The following is a 22,067-nucleotide window of genomic DNA, read 5'->3' as shown; positions in this document are numbered from 1 at the left end:
TTTAATTTTTAAGACCAAAATATAGAATGACATTAAAAAAAAGGACACCATTTTTAATGCAATTATTCGCATCTCACAAGGCACTTGTACAGTGAACGCCATAAGTTTGAAACTCTTCTTATAATCACATTTCCATTTACAGACAGACAAATACCTGAACAATTTAAGCAATCACAAAGCACTTATATAGTACCTTCCCCTGCAGACGGCACATTCATATTTGCTGCAGTTCCCCTCGTCGAGCGGCTGCAGGGAGTGAAAGTACTTGGAGATTACGTCCAAGATGTCCTGGCGATGACGCTCAAGGAAATCCACAGCAAAATCATCATAGGTGTGCACGCAGTGCATTAATATCCGATAGAGCACCGTCTCCGTGGAAACGAACGTGTTCAGGGTGCGGTCAATCGAGTCGATATTCTGTTCCACAAAGGTACGCGTCATTTCCATAAAAAGCTGCACCGCCTTATCGCTAAAGTATCGGGCCAAAGCGTCTAGCACGTCCGTGAGGTTGCCCAGACTGCTGATGTGCTCCACAAACTTACTGCCAAATTGAGTGCCCAGCATTTCCAGATTCAGGCGCATCTGTCCCCCACTGCCCAGGCTCACAATATTGGGCAGCACAGTGGCGCCCAGGGCACCGACCATAGAAGCTCCTTGCGAAAGATGCGCATTGATCTTGTGCAAGCTGAGCAAGGCCTCCTTAAAGGGTATATCATTAAAGGTGCGCACAATGTCAAACTTTCCGCTGTCGGAGCCGTTATGCAGCTTTATGGACTCTTGCGAGATTTGCCTAACGACTTTTCTGCAGGATAATCGAACTCTATAACAGTGATCAAATAAGGATGTGGGTTGCAATTCTTACCTGGTTTGATTGCGCAGCGCGCGCATCAATGTTGGTCTATTGCTCACCTTGGAAGCTATGCGGAGATTGTTAATGGAATGCGTGAATATAACCAGGCTCGAGGCAATCTGCAGAATATCCAGTTTAGACAAGGTCTGATCGTCGCCAACTTTCTGCAAAATGCAACAAGAAACTGCACTTAAATATCCAATGGCATCGCGACTGCAAGCAACTCACCAAATATAGGTCGTACACACCGTTGGCCACACCCGTGCCGGATATGACAATAGAAGACACATTGATGCCCTTCACGGCGAACTGAGCGGCACAGTTCACTTCGGTGCCCGCTGCGGCCACTCTGGACATAAGTCGGGTAGCTCCTGTGGCTCCCAGGCCGACCACACCCCCGGCCACGCCTAGCCATTGGCCCCGAGCTTCACTGTCCGTGATGGAAGTGGACTGACCATGCCGCACACGATCGTAAAGGCGGTTGGCCGAGCGCAAGGTACTATAGGCTGCCGTTGCAACGCCCACAGCAGTTGCGGCCAGAATGATGGGTCCGCCTACGGGAACCGCCAAGGCGGCAGCCACGGGGACACTTGCCACAAGGCTACCAACAGTGGCTACCTTGTCGCCGACATTGAGGATTCTGTGCCGCGCACCAGACGCTGGCGTGGGATACACCATTAGCTGAACTCCGGCATCCTCGTCGTTGGTGATGGTGTAAATGCCACGACTTGGAGCTATCATCATGCCCTTGGGCAGAGTATTTCCGAAGACAAACTTCTCCCAATTGGCATAGACCCGGCCGTGTTCGTCGATAAAGATCATGCAACATTCCTCGCTGTTTTCGCCCTTTATGCACTTGCGGGTGCGGAATACAGGATGGCAGCTATAGGTGGTGGACTGCAGGGCCAGCTCTGCATCCATTTCGGGCGTGACCAGCACGTAGATAATGGCCGAGAGCAGAGTGCGGTTCGTGTACTTCCGCTGTAGCCACACATTTCGGAACAGTTGCTCGCGTTGCTTTGCCACCTTCCTGCTGTTTGTTGCCTCATTATCTAGGATCAGATTTTCGATCTTCTGCTTTAGCACTTCAGCCTGATCTGGGGCTAGTCTTTAGGGAATGCGGAGAGCATGAGTAATTAAGATTTTCTGTGCAATTGCATAATCCTATGTACGTACGAGTCCCAAATGATTTCCGAGCGCAGGGCGCTGCTTAGCCCAAAGTCCCGTTGCACATCGTAGGCCGAGCGCGTCATTTGCTTCTCTTCTGATTCTTTGCTCATGGAACCTCAGGGGCGCAGCGAGCACATTCAAACATTAAAACGTAAATAAGACAACTAACAATTTAGTAAAATGTATCAAACTATAGTATAGAGAGTAAAAATATATTTTCCGACCGGGCAAAATTCGTTTCCACAACAACAAACTGTCGCGAGCCCTTCAACAGATGGCGCCAGGCTACTTAAAGAATATTGCACCTCTGGCAGCAGGTACCTTTCGATAAGTAATCGATTAACCACAATGAGCGCCAAATTTTTTTTTAAATTATAAGGTTTTATTTTATTTATTTCCTTAAAAGTTAGTTATACAAAAACATTGCTAAGGCCACGGTTAAGTCTGTTTAGAGTTAGGAAGGCTAAAGAGCCTTTGGCAAGCGATATTTTTTGGTTAAAAATCATCAACAAGATTAGTTTAAAACGAATTAAACATTAAGAAAAACGTACATACAAGTATTGCATTGAAATTGTGAGTCTATCAGTTGGTTAGGCGCGGACCGAAAGTAGCTTAAACGTTAAGAATAGGGCACACCATATGGCCACTTGACAACAATAATAGTTTGCTTTTTATACAAAAAAAAAAAAACACCAGCAAACAATGAACACAACACTCGTCTATGACCAACCACCTGTGAGTTTGTGGAAGAGTTCCTCATTCAGGGTTTGGTTATTGTCCTTGGAGCGCATCGACATAAAAATGTAGCCGCCAATAAACTCATGGACAACCTTGCAGTCCGCCGAGTGACAAGAGAAGACCACATTCTCGTCTTGGAACTGAATCATCATGCACTTGATGTTCCAGTTGACATTCCAGGCCTTCATGTTGTTGTAGCGCCAGGTCTTGATGTGATCCCCAGAGCTCAGGTCCATGCGCATAATTCGATTCTGGGCCACTCCCAGCAGCTCCTCCTTCTTGTGGCCGTCAAACTTGATGATAAAGAGAGTGACGCCAAAGTCCGGCAGAGACTGCCAGGCCTGTATGTACTTCAGCTTCGACTCGAGCAGATTCAGCTCCCTCACATTGGCATGGGCCTCCAGTATACGCTGCACAGCCTTGCCGGACAGCTTCCGATTCATTTTGGGGGATAGATAGTCCACCGGCTCGACGGAGCGTGGATCAATGTTCACATGCACGCCATGCACCGGACGCTGCATCTGTAGCAGCGAGAGTATGCTATCTACCTCACTCTCATATGAGCTGTCGGCCAGTGAGCGGCCCTTGGCCGCCAGGCGACAGGCAGCCATCCATTTCGCATACTGCTGCTCGTTCTCGCAGCGCACCCAGACCTCGGTGTTGGGACCGTTTCTGCCCTCCGGGGAAACCTCCAGACGTATGGCATACTTCCCCTGTGACAGGTTGACGTCCGGTGTGACCTCGCATCCCTTCAAATTGATGCTGATGGCTGGGGCCTGGCGTCGGGACTCCTCGGCACTCTTGTAAAGATGCAAATGTAGATCCCGGTAAGTGAAGAAGTAACGCTTGAAACCCCTCAGCGTGAAGCGCTGTGGCTTCAGATAACGCAAATAATCCGACAGTTCCGGAATGCGAGTGATATTTCCAGCGTCGCCACCGGCATTCGGTCCCTCCAGTGTGATCTGCAGCTCCTTGAGGGCCGAATCTATTTCATCGTCATCGTTTTCCTGGCTGGAAGTCTCTATGCCAGAGTCGACGGCACTCGTGGGCAATGCATCCACGTGATGGTTGACCTGAAACTGCAGGGCGGCAAACATCAGACTCTCCTCCTCGGTGCAGTCCAGCTCCTCGTTCAGAATGCTCCACTTGGCCTGCTCGTACAGCTGGTTGATGCGCACCTGATCGTATTTGGGATTCAGGTCAAAGAAGGTAAAGTACTTGAAGCGCAGGCGCAGCGTGTCGTACTCGCGTATGCCCTGCTCCATTATGGACAGCGAAGAGTCCAGCCAGCCGACATTGAGGCGCGCCTTCTCCACCAGCGACTTGGGACGCAGTAATTGGGCTCGCACATCGGCACAGGGCGTCGGTGGAGAGCTGGCCAAGTTCTCCTGGAAATCCCCCAAACTTGAGGAGGAAGAATCGTACGTGGCATAGCCAATCTGACTCTGCTTCCATGTTCCAGGCGATGGCGAGGCCATAGGCGAGCGTCGGCTGTGATTGTGCGGCGATAGTGGGGCGCAAAAGAACATGCCCGGTGCGGAGGGCTTGTCCAGGCTGCCAGTGCTTCCTCCATCCGCATGGAAGGCGGCATTGATGGGCACAAACGAGTTGGTGTCCGCAGCAGGGTGCAGATATGTGGTGCCATCTGGCTCAGCGATGGGCACCCGCTTCTGATGCGGCACCTGGGCGAAGTTCTTTTTCAGATGCTCCGCCTCCAGGGGCTTACAGAGCGACAGCTCCTCCGGGTAACGGATCTCCAGCTGCTTGCAGAGATGAACCACAGCAGCAAAGGTTTTTACGGAATAGTCCACGCGACAGTCCAAATACCGCAGATCCGGCAGCTGCACCCGCAGAATCTTGTGCATGGGGGTGAAGTGGAGCAGGCTGTCCGCCTGGACGCCGCACTGATCCAGCGTAGCGCGTGTCCGGTTAAGCCAAATGTTCCTGGCGGGCCACCACAGGGCATGGTCGGACCAGTCCTTGGGATTCTCTGGGTCCACAAGCTGCAGCATTATGCCCCCGATATGCTGATCCCCGCGCACGCGCATAGTGCGCTCCAGCGATAGATCCGTGATGAATATGCGCAGGTTCCATGAGTTTTCGCCGACGTGGATCATTTTGCCAAAGAATTTTCCGCACAATGACGTCAGATGGTCGCCCTAATGCGCTTGTGCTCAATCTGTCTGTCTGCGTCCTTGTGGGGGCGCCTACGAGCAAGAGCCAATTTTCGATTCGGGCCTACTAAAAAGAGAATCACGACACAGATGTTCACTTAATTGGCATTTTTTGGGTGGTGATGCAATGTACGGGCACTCACTTCAATGCGGGCACGCTGCATATGCCGTAATACTTCCGGATGCGAGTAATTGCATTGATCGATTTCACTTGAATCTCGAATAAATGGAGCAATTAAAGAAAATTCATTGAAAAAGAAAGCGCCTCCGAATTGGTGGAACTGCCAACTCGTTTTTAAATGGTGGCACTAATTTGGTATTTTAGCGAGCTGGCAGCACGCCTGCCTGTAAATAACGCGAAAAATAACGGAAAATGTTTAATTTGTTTTCAATTTGAATGGAACACAAAATATAATGAGTTTGTTTGCAATTTAAAATTTTAGATAAATGATTCTTTAAATCCTGGGATGGCTACTCACTCATCGATGCCCATCGATAAGCAGCCACCCTGCCTTGCCTTGCCTTGCCATGACAACCACTTCCAAGGCCCGACCAAAGTAGGCCCGGCCCTCAAACAGCACAGCAATCTAGGCGTCGAGACTCGAAACAAACAATAAACAAACATTACATTCGTAACCACAGCAGCAAGCGGTCAGTTTTCAGAAACATTTAAACATCGTCTCGAACCGGCTTGCCAACTTCCCACAAAAAAATAAATACGTATAGCATTAAACAAATAAATCAACAGAAACCATCAATCGCTTAATCCATCGGTACATCTCTTCAGAGTGCTGCACAGGCATTAAATGGTATCACCGCGCAAGCCGGAATTTTCGGTTAAATCAGCACGCCGGCAGTCGGCAGAAAAACAGATGGCGTGAGTAAAGACGACACCCTACACTCTCCTCCACACTCCTCTATTTCGTGGTGTTGCAGTTCTTCGGCAAAGAGCTGCGAGAGCTTGTTCTCGGCCAGCTCCCGGGAGTCGGCCAGCCACGTCTACCAGCGCAAGCCGAACCCACGCGGGGGTATGAAGAACTCTGGCATCCGCCAGCCCTCGATGGTGGCCAACAACAGTGAGATCCACCAGCGCGTGATGTCCGCGCGTAATTTGCGAGCGAAGACGTTTCAAAATCAGCTAGCTGATGCCCACACAGAGATTGCCAATCTAGCACACGAGAATCGCATGCTGCGCACACTCCACAAGAGGCAGACCTCGGCTTTAAACAAATACGAATCAAACAATGCAGAGCTGCCGCAGCTGCTGCACTCGCATGCGGAGGAACTGCGTGTCTGGCAGACCAAGCACCGCAATCTGCAGGCCAACAACAAGGATCTCGAGCAAAAGTTAAAGCAGAAGGAGGCCCTCATACTAACGCTGAGTGACCAAAACAAGCACTACAGCCAACTCAACAAGGACAGGTAGGGTGCACTGCGAGTCTGTTTCGCTTTGAGCACTTTTTTCTATCTTTGATTTATGTGTCATGTGTCTTAAAGGAACCTCGATGAACGCCAGAAGCTGCAAGAGAAGGTGCGTTTCCTGGAGCAGCGCATAGAGGAAAAGGACAACGACATTAAGCTAATGGCGCGCAAGGTGCAGCTGGAATCGAAGAACTTCCGCCAGCAGCTGCTCAACGAACAGAAAAAGTCCAAGGAGCTGATGCTCAAACTGGAGAAGTCCAGGCTCGAGATCAGTGGCTACCGCAAGCTGGAGGAGTACACTGTGAGTCCAACAATTCAGCATTTCTATAGGACATTGTCTCATCTGGTCATCTGGGATCACACCCACACAGCTCGGCACTGATAAGGTCAATCCCATGTCCTCCGGGCGTCGCACCAAATTAAGTGGAGTAGTCGAGGAGCCGGACAAGATTGACAAGCTGGAGAAATCGCTGGAAATGCTGGACAAGGCCATTGAGAAGAACAACCACAGCGAACTCCACGCCCTCACAGATGTCCTAGAGTCGGAATCCCTGTACGACTTTGAGAAGGACGACAACGAGGTTGGCCCCAAGAGTGCGCCAGGGACTCCTACCAAGGAGCAACCCATCAAATTTCCAGGAGTGCGGGCTAGAGCTGGCGTCGGCTTGTCCAAACTGACGCTGCCGCCAGCAACCAGTCCATCCAAATTGGGCGCCACATCGAGCACTCGCTCCACCCTGAGCCATCTGGTGTCGGCCCAGAGCAAGTCTCCGCTGAGCAAGTCTCCACTGATAGGCAAACCATCCAACAATCGATTGCGAGCCGGAGCTGGTGCGGGAACAGGAGCTGTAATGGGTGTCAAGAATGGTAGTATGAAAACTGGCGGATCGTCAATCAAGCGCCGTGAGCAGGCTGGAAGCATGTCCAAGACCTCGTCTGCCGAGGGACGCCAGCAGAAGGGAAAGCAGTCGCCATTGAAGTCCTTGGATTTCGACTATAATGATGAATTCGAGAACGCCTTGGAGAACGATGAGGAGGAAGATACTTACGCCATGATGTCCAAGATATGTGCAGTAGATGACGACGACAATGATCCTGAAAATGATGCCGAAGAGAATGCGAATGAGATTAGTCTTGTGGAGTACGGGTCGTACTTGGACCCGAAGGACACTCCCGACGACATGTTGGACGATATGCTGGAAGAGGACGAGTTCGCCGAGGGCAAGAATTCAATTGGCAGCGAAGATGATGTGAGCATAAATCCTAACCCTCCCTAACCTAATCCCAGCTAGTTCTCATCCTAAAACTCTATCTATTGTTCAGGAAAGTGCACGTGCACCGCGCGTCAAGGAGAGCGTGTCTAGCCTACGCAAACAGATATCGGACGACTACAAGGAGCGCGAGAGCTTCCTGAAGACCTTCTGCCGCCAGGCCTCGGGCAACAATATGCGCGACGATCCACAGATGAAGAAGCGCAACAGCATTGCTACAGGGGCGGCCTCCAGTAATCACTTGAGCGGCAGTCGCAAGCATGCCTTGCTCGCTGCCTTCAAGACCATCGACGATAACAAGAGCCAAGATTAAAAACAACAGACACACACCCACACACACACATACCCCTCAGTTAATTTAGTTTCGAGTTCCAGTTAGTTACCTAAGCGGTGTTGAGTTACATGTATATTTTTTAGAATAAATTTTTGCATTGCGCCTGCCGCTGGAGCAGCTGCAGCAGCCGACGCTGTACTAAACAGTCCTCTGGGCGTAGTCACCAGTTGCTGCAGCTGCTCCAGTCGGCCAGTGTAAATTGTGAACCAAATGTCTCTGTGTTTCGTTCTTTACAACTTTATATTTTGTTGGATCTCATTTTGTCTGCTTGCCGCGCACTTTACTGATGGCCCTGGAGACTTTCTTGCGCAGCTCCTTCTGGCGCTTCATCTTGGATGCCTCCTCGGATTTCTTCTTCTCGCGGAACTTCTTCATTCGCTCCCGGGTTTCCAGGCGATCCCTATTCTTCTTGTCCTTGTAGTTCGTCGTGATCATTTTCATCATTTTGGCCACCTTCTGCTCGTACGGCGAGTTGATGACCGCCACTCGCTCCAGCGACTTTTTAGCGTGCTCCGGCGCCATCTTGGGCTTGTCCTTGTAGGGAAGGGCGCGCTGCAGCGCCTTAGGTATAGTCAGGGGACGGAAGATCTTCTCCTTGCGTGTGATCTCTTTGTACATGCTGTCCAGCTGGGCCTCGTTCTGGAGGGCGCGCTCACGCTTTAGTGTTCCCAGGGTCTTCATTCCCTGCCAGTGGCTCTTCTGCTCCGGCGGCAGCAGCAGAGACGTGATGGGGGCATAGAACCGAGGAACCTCCACCCGAAACCAGGTGCGGCAAAACACAATATCGCTCAGCAGGATCTTGTCCTCAAAGGTGGCTCTGTAGGAGCCTTCGGGCGTGTGGTGGGCCTTCTTGATCTGTCCTCGAATGCCGGAGACCGTCTTGATTTTGGCTCCCTCGAACTTGGCCACTTCCAGCGAGGAATTGAACATGTCCTTGACAAAAGCGGTCTTCTTGTAGATCTTGAACGGATGTCCCACCAGCTTGAGCTTCTTCATGATCTGCGAGGACTTGTCCAGCTCGGTGACACACCCCGTGGCGGCAATCCGGAAGCCCAACCGCTTCATCTCATCCTGATCCTGACGCACCGTCTGCAGGGCCAGGAACCCCGTATTCTGAGGCGTGATCGGACCCCAGAAGGTCATGCTGCAGGTGACATGATTGGGCGTGTACTTCAGATAGCGATGCCGGAAGTTATCCTCCACCTTGGCGTAAATGGCGACCGTCTGGAAGCGGCGCCAACCCATCGAAACGATGAGCGGATCTCCCGTCTTGAGAATCTTCTTGTACCAGCGATGCTTCTTCACCTTACAGTTGACATAGCCCACATTCTCCTCGGTCATGTTGAGGGCACCCACCAACACCGGGTAGCTGGCATCGAAGTGCTCCACAAATTCCGCTGGAATTGTTTTAAAGCCCAGCCGGACATACAGCCCGGGCCGATAGCCCTCGATCTGGATGCGAAACTCGTTGTCCAGGTGCGCGAATTCGCTCTTGTTTAGCTCGCTCTGTTTCTGGGCATCCGCCTTGAGGTCCTCGTAAAAGGAGTGATCGCCGGTGATGCGGCCAGTCTCCTCCTCGCCGCCCTTCTCCCCCGTGTTGTCGTACTCCGCATCGAATTTTGCCTTCAGCTTCAGTTTCTTGGCCATCAGATCAGCCTTTGTTAGGTTTTCCTCCTCCACGCGAGTCATCTTTCGCTTACCACTGGCCGAGGATTCCTGTGGCCTGGCTTCCTCCTTATCGGAGTCGTCTGCATCCTCTGGCTTGGTCTTGGGCTTGCCGCTATGCTGCTCACCGGTTTCAAGATCCTCAAAGTCACCGTACACCTCGCTGTCGGCATCGCTCATGTCGTCCATCTTGAGCAGGTTCTCTGCATCCTCGGAGGCCTTCCATTTGCCCGTCACGAAGCAGTTCTTGATCAGCAGCTTGTTGTCCTCGCTCAGCCAATCCCGAGTGGCATCTGAAAAAAGGGAAATAGTTGCCATTTAAATAGGTTTTCAACGTGGAATAATGTCTAGATCCCTTACCACCCTGATACTCAAAGAAGCAGCGCTCTTCCTTGTCCCGTATGTCTTTGTCCTTTAGCTGTTCACTTTGCTTCTTGGCGGCCACTCGGAACAGTCCGCCCAGCTCTTCATCGGAGTCGTTAGCATCCTCCTGGTCTCCCTGGTCCTCTCTGCTCCTCTCGCTCTGATTGTAGACGCCATAGACGAGGCGCATCAGATTCTTGGACTCCGAGTGACGCTGCAGGAAGGCATCGCGTGCCTTTTGGGCCAGATTCGTTTTCCAGCTCATGTTGCTGGCCAGAACGCGGACCTCCTCATCGTCCTCCGTTTCGGAGCCAGTCGGGATATTGCCCAGGCTCTGATACTCTTCATCACCAGAGGAGCCATCTTCACTGTCTGCTGCCTGCCCGTCCGCATCCTCATCTTCATCGCTGTTCTCGCCGCGCCAATCATTGGAATCAAATTCTTCCTCCTCCTCATCATCAGAGGCAGCTGCCTCCAGGCCGGAATCTTCGCCCTCGTCGTCTTCGCTGTCGCTGCTTTCTGCCGCTTCGTCATCGCTGCGGAAATCCTTCGATTTGATGGGTGCACCATCGGAGAAGAGGCGGAATTCCTGCTGCTCCATCTGCTGGTCCATGGTGGCTTTCTTGTCGATCAGCTTGTTGACCAGCTCCTCCTGCTCGGTGGCCTCGGCACTCTTCTCCTTGTGCGAGTGCGAATGCGAGCCCTGCAGCTCAATGTAGACGGCATCCTTGTCGTAGACAATGCCACCCACACCCGACATGGGTGCGTACAGGAGACGTTCCTTCTCCAGCAGACTGCGTTTTTTTTCGGTGCCAGGCAGGGGACAAGGATCGGGTATCACGCTCAGCTCATCGATGCGTGCATCCCCCAGCCCGGCAATGTGCACCATGTGCTCTTGCTTCAGCGGCACTCCGCGCACATAGCCATAAAGCACCACCTCGCGGTCGCATTTGGGATTGCGGCGCACCTGATCCGTATTGGTGACATCCTCCATGCGGTCCACCAGCAGGTAGCTGTGGGCCCCGCGCCACTGCAGCGGTCGGAACTTCATTACGGATATGAAGCGGCCCAGGTTCTTAATCTCGTTACGCAGATACTCGCCGTGCAGCAAGCCGGAGAGGTAGAAGAGCTTGGCCCCATCATACACCTCCGTCCAGAAGCGGTGCTTCAGCTCCTTCTTGCGCTTGCGCAGCTGCTTGGGATTCTTGATCATGTCCAGGTGGGTGAGCACGCCCATGATCTTGGGCATGCCGTGCACCTGGCATATGTTGAGGAACTCGAAGATCTCCATCTCGAAGCCGTAGCTGGCGTCGCAGAGGAGCAACACCAGATCCGCGCACTTGGCCACATCGATCATCGAGTTCACGTCGTTGTTGCACTCCAGCAGGGTTATTCGTCGCTTCTTCGAGGTCACAATGGTGATTGGACCCTTGATCTCGGTCACATTGGTGCGGGTGAAGGTCTTGATTAGGTCCTTGATCACCGTCGTCTTGCCCACCTTTGGGGGACCCACGACGGCAATCAGCACCGGCGGCGGCTCATCGGGCGTCTGGTCCACCACAGGTATGTGCTGTTTCTTGGCAGTAAGATCCTCCTTGCGTCGAAAGTTTCGCTCTGCACGCTGCGCGGAATTGATGGCAAAAGCCTTGGGATTCCGCTGCCTGGCCGTCAGCTCGGGTTCCTTTTGATTTGAGTCTAGTTTGGCCTTTACCTTCTTCTTGTCCGCCTTCACGCCGGATTGGCGGGCGCGGTGCTGCTTGCGCTTGTCCTGGCCGGCGTCGTCGGCCATTGTTACAGCGGTTAAACTAAAGAAAATTTAATTATTTGGCTGTTTACGCGCTGCACGTGTTGAACAGTGTGACCGTATTATCGAATAATTGTTATTTTTTTCATTTTGATATTCGCTTTAGTATAACCAGCTATCACTAGACCCTCAGCACAACCGACAATCTAATCAATTGTATGAAATGGCTAAGTATTCCCTTTTATTTGATGGTTTAAAAAATAGGGTTTAAAGAATAGGGTTCAAAAATTTCCAATTTGTACATGGCAACTACACGGTAACAACGTAATTGGTACATTTGTACTACATATTTATGGCGTATGGATATTTTGTCTACCCTTTTTTTTAAATTAATATTAAAATTCTGCTTTCAAAGCTGTCACTTTTTGCTTTTAATAATATAAAACAGATAATCATTTGCACTGATCATTACATGCATCGTCGTCACTCTTTCCTTCGGGCACTTTCCTGGGCATTTTGGAAGAGCATTGTTTTCCCGCTCAAAATTATCGAAACTGATTTTTTCTCATTGACTTTGACCTGAAATATTTTTAGTCTTAGATCTATTTCTTATATTGGTTTTGAATTAATATACCTCCGAGAAATATGTACATACATATGTATATGATATGTATATACCATTCTATACCAAAAAATGTATGAAATACACCAAAAATATACCGAAGGCTATATTTATTGTATACTGTAAATTGCGCGCCAAGATTGAATTGAATTGAATGCAATCCACCGAATACTCAATAAAAACCTGCGCTGGAAGTTTCTACACCTTATTTTCTTTAATATCCCTTTAATAATGAAATTTAATTCATTGATGAAAGATAGTTGTGACTGCCGGGACTCTTCCACATTAAATTTAATTCATTCAATATTATAACAAAAATCACACGAATCGCCGTCACGATTTACAATAAGACCCAGTTGGCAGCTCCATATATGGCGGAATTCGCGGCTTTGCAATGCTAGCGCTTTTTGTTGTTGTTGGTATTTGTCACGTATACGGTCACATTTCTGCACTGTGGAAGCAATTTTTCGCAATTTTGATTCACTTTTTTTTTTAAATTATGTTCTGTGCAAGCCCTAGATAAACGGCTCCAACTCCGGAGAGAGTAAAGGTTGAAATTAGTTTTGCGCACCCAGTTTGAAAGCCGCAAAAACCCCTGGCCCCACAATCGCATCGCCCTGGCAGGCACCACCGTGAGGCAGCAGCAGCAGTCGGCAGCAGCAGCAGTGGAAGCAGGAGGGGAAGCAGGAGGGGGCAACGACGGCAAAGTCTTTTAAGGCAAAGCGAAGCAACGGCGTCACCAGCGCAGCGCCCAACAAAAGCCAGGTAATAAAAAAACAACGCAAGAACAAATATACATAGCTATCCAAAATGAAAGCGAAAGCGTATAGGGGTAGGATCGTTTATGCTTTTTTTTTGCTGCCGGCGTCGCATAGATTATGGAGAGTAGTAACAGTAGCAGAGGAGGGGTGCCCCACATGCTGCCGCAGATTCTCGCATACGCTGCCTGAACTATGGCCCGACCTTGCCCTTCTATCGATTTCCGAAATGTTGCATCAAGAGAGGCAATCCGCACAGCAGATGCACAAATCACAAGTGAAGGTTAAACAATTTCGATCAGGGCCAACAGCCAGAGGCAATGGGCAGTAGCAGTGGCAGTGGCAGCGTCGTCCCCAGTTCTTTGTTTGCACCCACAACCACGACCACAACGACAGCGTCGAGGAGAATAAAGAACAAAAGCGAAATATATATCAGATCAAAAAGAAACAGAACTGAATAAACGCATACATTATTTCTTGTAATTGCATATGCTTAATTTTTTAATGAGATCCGAACGCTAGCCACCACCTCTGACGTCAGGCCTGGCCTCTGGTTGGCCAGTTCTCTATATTTTGCAGGAAATGGAGAGTCCTTGTGAGTCGGAGAGCTCGTTGGATGGCGGCACCATGCTGCCTCCCAGCCCAGTCTCGCGGGAGCAGCTCCAGAAGCGCATCGAGTCGCTCACCCAACAGAACAAGTGAGTAGCCCCATAAATCCTTCTCAGTTTACCCAGATTAATCACCACATTTAGAGTGCTGAAAGCGGAGCTGGACACGTTCAAGACCAAGTGCAAGGTAGTGCAGGAGGAGAATCGATGCCTGAAGCAAGCCTCGGTCATAATTGTTAGTACCTTACCACTCCCATACTACCCAACATATATCGCTAATGAAATGTTTCCTTTCCTGCAGCAAGCCAAAGCCGAGCAGGAGGAGGAGTACATCTCAAACACGCTGCTGAAGAAGATCCAAGCTCTAAAGAAGGAAAAGGAGACCCTCGCCCATCACTATGAGCGCGAGGAGGAGTGCCTCACCAACGATCTCTCGCGCAAACTGGACCAGCTGCGCCAGGAGAAGTGCAAGCTGGAGCAGACTCTCGAGCAGGAGCAGGAGTGCCTCGTAAACAAGCTGATGCGCAAGATCGAGAAACTCCAGGCGGAGACGGACAACAAGCAGACCAATCTGGAGCAGCTGCGCCGCGAAATGGTCGAGCTGGAGAATACCCTCGAGCAGGAGCAGGAGGCGCTTGTCAACAAGCTGTGGAAGCGCATGGACAAGCTGGAGACCGAGAAGCGCTCGCTGCAGATCAAGCTCGATCAGCCGGTGTCGGATCCGACCACACCACGTGATATCACCATCAATGCCAATGGCGGGGACACCGCCACCCATCTGAGCTCCCACATCAAGGCGCTGCGATCGGAAGTGCTGCGTCTGCGCGACAATTTCGCTGCCGCCCAGAAGGAGACCACAATCAAAATGCAGCAGTTCGCCCAGGAGGAGAAGTCCATACGTGAGGAGAACGCCCGACTCCAGCGCAAGCTCAAGCAGGAGGTGGAGCGCCGTGAAGCCCTCTGTCGGCACCTCTCCGAGTCGGAGTCCTCGCTCGAAATGGATGAGGAGCGCTTCTACAACGAAAGCCTGATGGCCGGCAACTCTGCGGCCTCGGCAGTGAATGCCCAGCGACAGCGCACCATCAGCAGTCCCGTCTCCCACAGCCCCTCGAGCAGTCGGCCTCTTAGTCCGGGCACAGCGGGTCAGAACCGTTGCTATGCCTGCGGCCAGCTAGTGGTAAGTGCAACACAGTTTGAAGTGGATTTCATTTTTTTAATTCTCTGACTCTTTTCTTTCGCAGAATCGAAGGGCCAGCGAGCGGTTCATTAAGCCAGCACTGCCAACGCCCATGCTGGGCCTGAACACTTCCGCACCCAATGTGCTGACCACCACAAATCCCCTGATGGGCATGCTGGGGCCAAATGCATCATCGGCCGGGAACGCTGCTGGCGGCTTTCTCTCGAACAGTGAACGACTAAGTTTGGGCGCCCAGCCATCATCAGGGGGCGGCGGGGGCGTCAGCTCCACCTTTCTGGCTGGCGGCGGAGGATTGCTGTCGTTGAACAGCCAGATGGCGTCCAGTGCCTCGTCCTCGTCGTCCAATTTGATGAATATCAGCTTGAATAACTCGTCCGGCGGCAATCTGGTCAACAGCAGCAGCAACTCCTCGCTGTCGGCCTTTACGCCCACCAACCAGCCCAGTGCTGCGGCCACGGCCTTCATCCAGCCGGCCAGCCCCATGGACACTTCCACATACAAGGAGTAGTAGACAGAGACGGGATGGGATCGGATCGGATTTGGATGGCTCCTTGCTCCACCGTTACTCCAATTATTGTCATGACTTATTTTCCCTCTCTGTCACACTCACTCACACACACACATATATATATTCGCTCCCACACACACACACACACCCACTCCCACACACGCATGCATGCATGCAAGCAACCAGTTTAAAGAAAGGAAACCCCAATTATGAAATGAAATTTGAAACGAAAGCTAATAAGATAAAGAAAATCCCTAAACTGTAAGCCTCCTTCCCCCTGGAGCGACTCCAAGTCGCCTCATCTACTATATATACACATACATATATGGAATATATATGTATATGGTTAATATGTATCTGTATGTTCTACTATTTGATCAAAATCTCTCTCAAAAAGTTAATAATATCGGAAGAATTCCTAGGCGGAACATACACGAATATTTAACTACAACAAAAAATCGCTACTGTTTAAGAAATTGAATGTTTTTCTACTTTCGCTCTCGGTTCCAGTTAAGGTTAAGTGAAGAAAAAACAAAAAAGAAAACACGAAAATTGTAAGAATTTATAAAATGGTGAATTCTATTCATGTAAAACCAATTTTCCCACATTTCATTCGTATGTGGGCCTAAAACATTTTGAATTATGTATATTGTAAGCCAACAGAAATAAAGTTCAACAATTTAAAGTTAACTAGCAATTTATATATTAAAATTTGAGTTGAGTTCGAAATTTATGTGATTAACTATATTCAAAAGACCAGTAATGGTTTTTATCGAAAATCGATAGTCCTCTAAAAAAGGATAACCATTGGAGTGCACACACTGTTCACCTTGTACACGTTACCTTATATTAATACACCTTGCTATCTTATGTAACACTGTTTTTTTTTTTGAACTATTTTGTTTATGCCTTGTTTTAGCCAAAATCCAATAAAAGCAAGTATTTCGAATAAGCCAATCATGTATAGAATTGATTCATCAATCGTACAAAATTGAGTGGGCATGGCTAAATGTTCCATATAGATAGTATTATTCAACGGAACAAAGAATTGGTCGTTTTTTGAATCGAATTCGAGTTCGCCGCAGTTCGCTTTAGCAACAATGAGTCCCATTCCATACACAAACATGTTGCTAATTCCATGCACACATACCCTGGGGGAAATGGATGTTATAGAATTGTGAATATGTTTGTCATCCCAGGCAAAAACAATTTATTTTCAATATATTTTAATATAATTCAATATTATTTAATTCAACGATATTTTAAAGCTTATTGTCTTCTTGTAGCGACCATGAATAGGTATCAGGATCGAGATATATATACAAAACACTCATCATATACATGAATATGTCTAAGAAATGTCAATTTGAGAAAAGGTCTTTATTAGTTACGTTTTATCTTCATATCAATATTTATACTTTCATATATAATTAACAAAATAGGGTATACAAAGGCCTATACTACGGCTTACACGCAATATAGCGACACTTTTTTTGTTGAACTTTTTCGTTTGAACCTTTTTTTTACAATAAATACAATAAAAGCATGGATTAAAAACTAACCAATCTTGTAGAAAATTTATTCATCAATAGAATAAAACTATGTGGGCATTGCTGAGAGATTTAGTTAGTCAGCATTACTCAATGGAATATCAAAATTGAGCAATATGAACGAATTTCCTTTTTCGTTTGTCTTGATTGACCTATTTCGCTACTTGTTTTTTGTTTGACTTATTTCGCTAAAACCTTTTTTCACGCAAAACGCAATAAAAGCAAGTATTAAGAATACACCAGTTAAATAGAAAATTGATTCATCAATCGTACAAAATTATGTGGGCATGGTCAAATGTTCTATCTAGCTAATAATATTCCTCGGAATATCAAAAACGAGGAATATGTAGAACTGGAATTCGTCAGTATATTTAAGGTGTATTTTTAAAATGAGACGGTATATTTCTAAGGGTCGGACGGTATATTTTAACGCGGTCAGACTGCAGCACTGCAACATCAACAAACGCCACGACCTATAAAAATTATTAAATTAACTGACACCGAAAATGAATGAGTAATTCAGTGAGAATCAATCGAAATTTATTAGCTAGAAGCACAGGCAAGGCATAAGCAAAAATACTTAATTGTTTGTGATTTAGAGAGCTTCGGCATTGCACTGACGTGGACCTGAAAGATTAGAAACAGGTGAGGCGACATGTGCATGCATTATCTAGATTGAAATCAGTTTGGTACACCTTTTGGCAGACTTCCAATATGTCCACAGCACGGCGGCGGCCCCAGGGTGGCAGTGCGGGCGATGTACAGAGCTACCACCCGAAGGAAAGGCTGGTGGAGAAGGACGAGGGAACGCCGGACATACGCGGCGACAGACGGAACATAGCCATCCTGCTGTTTCTGTATATACTGCAGGGCATACCCATAGGCCTGATAGCCGCCATTCCCATGCTGCTGCAGAACCGGGGAGCCAGCTACAAGCAGCAGGCGGAGTTCTCCTTCGCCTACTGGCCGTTCAGCTTGAAGCTACTGTGGGCACCCATCGTGGACTCGCTTTACGTCCGGAGATTCGGGCGCCGCAAATCGTGGCTGGTGCCGGTGCAGTATCTGCTTGGCGGATTCATGATGTTCCTTTCCTACTACGTGGATCGTTGGCTGGGCGGCGATGGTGTGGAGCCGAATGTGGCGCTGCTGTCGCTGCTCTTCTTCCTGCTCAATTTCCTGGCTGCCACCCAGGACATCGCTGTGGACGGCTGGGCTCTGACTATGCTGAAGCGCTGCAATGTAGGCTACGCCTCCACCTGCAACAGTGTCGGCCAGACAGCCGGCTACTTCCTTGGATATGTGGTGTTCATTGCCCTCGAATCGAAGGACTTTTGCAACAAGTACATGAGGGATGTGCCCCTGAACGAGGGCATGATCACGTTACCACGCTTCCTCTGGTTCTGGGGTATTGTCTTTGTGGTGGCCACCACTCTGGTGGCAATCTTCAAGAAGGAGAATGACATTGAAGATGCCCATACGGAATCTCGCTACACGGAGGAGCATGAGCTGAACATTCGTCAGAGCTACAAGATCCTCTGGGACATGGTGAAGATGCGACCAGTGCAGATCCTAGCCGCCATTCTGCTCACCGTTAAGGTAACCTTCTCCGCATCGGATGCGGTCACCAGTCTGAAGCTCATCGATGCCGGGGTGCCCAAGGATCAGCTGGCTCTGCTGGCCATCCCCCTCATTCCCCTTCAGCTCGTCCTGCCCCTGGTGATGGGTCGCTACACCAACGGCCCGCGTCCCATGGATGTGTATCTGAAGGCCATTCCATATCGAATTCTTCTGGCCGCCGTGGCGACAATTTTCGCCTACGCCACACCTTTTATGGTGCAGAAAGGGCATGTCCCAGTGTACTATTATGTCCTTCTGATCGCCCTGTATGCCTGCTATCAGGTATTCCTGTACTCAATGTTCGTGGCGGCCATGGCATTCTTTGCAAAGATCTCGGACCCCGCTGTGGGTGGCACATACATGACATTCCTCAACACGCTGTGCAATCTGGGCGGCAATTGGCCCAACACGGTGGTGCTCTGGCTGGTGGACGTGCTCACATGGAAACAGTGCACCACCAATACGGATAATACGTGCCTCAATAAGGATGAGCAACAGGTACGAGAAGACTCTACCCACCTTCTGTGGTGTTTTTCAACTAATCTAGTGCCCTCCCTCACTCCTTATAGAGCTGTGAATCGTCACACGGCAATTGCGAGATTACTTTCGATGGCTACTATCTGGAGTCGTTCTTCTGTGTGGTCTATGGCATCATCTGGGTACTGGTGGTGCACAAGTGGATCGTCTATCTGCAGGATCTGCCCGTACGGTCGTGGCTTGTGGTCAAACATAAGTCGCGGTAGCAATTAATCGTGTGATCCGCTGCCGCAACCGCCAACGCCACCTCGCCCGTACAAACCAGCTATTATTTATAGGACTAAAAAGTGTTTGTATTCTGTGTAGGCTAGTGAAATTGAAAATTCCCGCCTTGGTATTGTTTTCGTATAACTTAATAGATTCCATTGGAAATAAAATTAGATTCGACGTCGAGTACAAAGCATAGAAAGATCATAAAAGATAATCCGCGTGAGAATTGCGAATGGGGAGATGTTGGTTTATTCGCTCGATTACACGCAATCATTGTAATCTATGCGGGGGGAGGGAGGGGGATACAAAATTTATGCTTAGCTTATGTGTTTCTAGTAGTACTTCCAAGAGTCGATCGATTCTTTATTGTTTTGTTTGCTCTTCCGCTCAATCAGACCGGCCAAATGCTCCGAGCGCATTGACAGCGAGTCAATCTTCTCCACTAGCTGCTGGTAGGGGCTCAGCGGCTGTGTCCCCATCACCACATGCCCCAGCTTCGAGTCGATCTTGGCATTCAGACGGGCGTTCCGTATAAGGTTGACAATCCAGCACTCGGCCTCATTGGGCTTCATGTTCAGCTTGTCGGCCAGCATGCTGATGGTGATGCACTGGTGGATGCGGCAGAACGTTTCGAAGATCATCAGACGGGCATCCTCCACAAACTCATTTAGGCAGGCCACAATGAAGAAATCGTTGAGGATTACTGTCTGGCACTCGTGCAGCTTCAGGCGAGCGCCCTCGAAGTCAAAGTTTACGTACAGACACTCGAGGAACTCGGTGATGGGGTCACGGTATGTGTACGACTCCTGCTGGATAACCTTGATCAGATCCTTGAGGGCGTTGCGACGGGTGCGATTGATCACAACGGCGGTAGCCAGATAGCGCATAATGTGCGGGCACATGGTCTGAATAGCATTCAGATACAGAGGCTTGTACAAAAACATCTCGATAATCAGATCACGGCCCTTCGGGTGGTTGAAGAAAACCAGGACGGACCAGTGGATCAACCAGGTGCGCTGCTGCAGGGCCTGGATGGTGGAGAAATTGGCACTGTCAATGTAGTCGCGCAGGCGCGTCAGATCCTCCAGAGCCGTGTTCCAGTTGAGGGTCAGAATCTCGGCCGCCAACTTGCCCCACAACACATTCAGATAGTTCTGCAAACACATGGATTAAATTAGAATTTTCGGCTGGATATATTACAAGTGATTGACCCACCTTGTCATTGGGCGACATCACAATCAGACAGAAGTACAAGTACGATGTGGACTCCTGGTAGTTGCCACACTCGTACAGGTACTTGGCCAGCTTGTAGGCACTTTCCAGATGCTCCACCTTGAAGTTGTAGTCCTTTTGCAGGGCATTCACAAAGGTCTTGGAGTCCTTCATGCTCTCGCCGTTCTTGAGAATGTCGGTGGCCTTCATGATGGGCGCCACCTCGTTCTGCAGCTGCTTGAGCGTGGCCAGTACCTCTGCCTTGCGCTGCACCAGCTCATCGGGCATCTCTTGGCTCAGATTGAGACGCTTGCGCGTGTCCATCGTGTAATCAATCATGTTCGTCTTGTTCACCGTCTCCAGGATGTACTCCAACAGTTCCTGCTGATTGTAGATCTGCAAAAATACATTATCCATTAGTTATGCATATTCAATCCACGACCCCAGTACGTCCGGTTCGCTGCGCTGCGGCGCTGGTGACACGGCACCGCAAAAATTTTCTAACCTCCTTGCCACACAAGAATTCCAGCAGCGGGAAAGTTAGATGTCTGTCCAGGAATTGACAGTTGATGCGTGTAAGATCAAAGTTCGCCATATTGTGGGTGTTTTTTGACTTTTTTCACAATAAAATTTCCACGCAAATTACAAGAAAAACACGCGTGCAGGCGCAGTGCTCAGTGTGACCGTAGATTTATCGATGAAATATACGGTCCGACCCTCAGAAATATACCGTCTCATTTCAAAAGACACCTTAAATATACTGACGAATTCCAGTTCTATTATAAATATTCCTCGTTTTTGATATTCCGTCGAATATTACTAGCTAGATAGGCCCTTCAGCCCTGCCCACATAGTTTTATTCGATTAATTAATCAATTTTCTACTTAACTGGCATATTTTAAATACTTGATCTTTTTGGTTTTTTTTATAAACACTCTACACAGTTACTACAAATGTGCTACATAATTGAAGGAAAAAGAGGGTGTGGACAACAGGCACCACGGCCCAGAAAACGTATGCAAGCTAAAACACACCCCACTTGCTCAATATACCTTGCCGAATTTGTCTTCGAGGTATGTTGTCATCTAACCGTCCTCACACGCGAGGTGGGGTTCGTACGAACTTTTCAGGTTACCTTGGCTGTTTTTGTCCATACCCTTTTTAGGGTAGCCCATTAAAAATCACGACTCAGTTTTTCGTCGCTGCTATCGATGAATTATACCTTCTATTTTTCAAAATATACTGTAATAAAAACGAACTTTATGTATATGTATTTCCTTATTATATACCAAAATACCGTAAATATACCTTCATTATACTGTATGGTTAGCAAATGCCAATAAAAACAGTTGAATTTGAAACTTTGAACGTGTAGTAATTGTTTGAATTGATCACTTTTATGAATAAAATGAATACTTTCAATAGTTTGAATATTTATTTCTTCAAATGCTTGCACATAAATATATTCATATATAGCTGTATATATATGGGGGGTATACAAGATGGGTTATATATA

At 48.8% G+C, this 22,067-nt stretch overlaps 7 protein-coding genes across 7 annotated transcripts; 3 read left to right on the top strand and 4 right to left on the bottom strand.

Annotated features, from left to right (window-relative positions):
- Positions 1-151: 151 nt before the first annotated feature.
- LOC6601011 lies at positions 152-2,218 on the bottom strand. Its single transcript, XM_026993907.1, has 4 exons — positions 2,027-2,218; positions 1,079-1,958; positions 863-1,014; positions 152-802 (listed from the first exon to the last, which is right to left on the bottom strand). Exons 1-4 carry the CDS (start codon positions 2,128-2,130, stop codon positions 172-174), a joined length of 1,767 nt encoding a protein of 588 aa, XP_026849708.1. The 5' UTR covers positions 2,131-2,218; the 3' UTR covers positions 152-171.
- Positions 2,219-2,403: 185 nt separating this feature from the next.
- LOC6601010 (unc-112-related protein) lies at positions 2,404-5,142 on the bottom strand. Its single transcript, XM_002026129.2, has 2 exons — positions 5,076-5,142; positions 2,404-4,999 (listed from the first exon to the last, which is right to left on the bottom strand). The coding sequence occupies exon 2, from the start codon at positions 4,873-4,875 to the stop codon at positions 2,740-2,742; it is 2,136 nt and encodes a 711-aa protein (XP_002026165.1). The 5' UTR covers positions 4,876-4,999; positions 5,076-5,142; the 3' UTR covers positions 2,404-2,739.
- A 260-nt stretch (positions 5,143-5,402) lies between these two features.
- LOC6601009 lies at positions 5,403-8,170 on the top strand. Its single transcript, XM_026993909.1, has 5 exons — positions 5,403-5,809; positions 5,869-6,354; positions 6,430-6,655; positions 6,726-7,604; positions 7,678-8,170. Exons 1-5 carry the CDS (start codon positions 5,739-5,741, stop codon positions 7,936-7,938), a joined length of 1,923 nt encoding a protein of 640 aa, XP_026849710.1. The 5' UTR covers positions 5,403-5,738; the 3' UTR covers positions 7,939-8,170.
- On the bottom strand, positions 8,001-11,799 carry LOC6601008 (ribosome biogenesis protein BMS1 homolog). The gene is made up of 2 exons (XM_002026127.2): positions 9,985-11,799; positions 8,001-9,917 (listed from the first exon to the last, which is right to left on the bottom strand). Exons 1-2 carry the CDS (start codon positions 11,774-11,776, stop codon positions 8,215-8,217), a joined length of 3,495 nt encoding a protein of 1,164 aa, XP_002026163.1. The 5' UTR covers positions 11,777-11,799; the 3' UTR covers positions 8,001-8,214.
- A 1,027-nt stretch (positions 11,800-12,826) lies between these two features.
- Positions 12,827-15,690, top strand: LOC6601007 (coiled-coil domain-containing protein 6). The gene is made up of 5 exons (XM_002026126.2): positions 12,827-13,118; positions 13,674-13,809; positions 13,864-13,954; positions 14,021-14,896; positions 14,961-15,690. The coding sequence occupies exons 2-5, from the start codon at positions 13,694-13,696 to the stop codon at positions 15,423-15,425; spliced, it is 1,548 nt and encodes a 515-aa protein (XP_002026162.1). The 5' UTR covers positions 12,827-13,118; positions 13,674-13,693; the 3' UTR covers positions 15,426-15,690.
- A 1,767-nt stretch (positions 15,691-17,457) lies between these two features.
- Positions 17,458-19,538, top strand: LOC6601006 (acetyl-coenzyme A transporter 1). The gene is made up of 3 exons (XM_002026125.2): positions 17,458-17,620; positions 17,681-19,090; positions 19,162-19,538. Exons 2-3 carry the CDS (start codon positions 17,690-17,692, stop codon positions 19,333-19,335), a joined length of 1,575 nt encoding a protein of 524 aa, XP_002026161.1. The 5' UTR covers positions 17,458-17,620; positions 17,681-17,689; the 3' UTR covers positions 19,336-19,538.
- A 27-nt stretch (positions 19,539-19,565) lies between these two features.
- Positions 19,566-21,198, bottom strand: LOC6601005 (eukaryotic translation initiation factor 3 subunit E). The gene is made up of 3 exons (XM_002026124.2): positions 21,057-21,198; positions 20,555-20,947; positions 19,566-20,493 (listed from the first exon to the last, which is right to left on the bottom strand). Exons 1-3 carry the CDS (start codon positions 21,144-21,146, stop codon positions 19,672-19,674), a joined length of 1,305 nt encoding a protein of 434 aa, XP_002026160.1. The 5' UTR covers positions 21,147-21,198; the 3' UTR covers positions 19,566-19,671.
- Positions 21,199-22,067: the final 869 nt, after the last annotated feature.

Source organism: Drosophila persimilis, unplaced genomic scaffold (assembly GCF_003286085.1).
Source record: "Drosophila persimilis strain 14011-0111.01,24,50 unplaced genomic scaffold, DperRS2 tig00000977-arrow-arrow-pilon, whole genome shotgun sequence".
NCBI classification, from domain to species: Eukaryota; Metazoa; Arthropoda; class Insecta; order Diptera; family Drosophilidae; genus Drosophila; species Drosophila persimilis.
The sequence above is the reverse complement of the archived record's forward strand: the minus strand, read 5'-3'. Positions and strand labels throughout refer to the sequence as shown.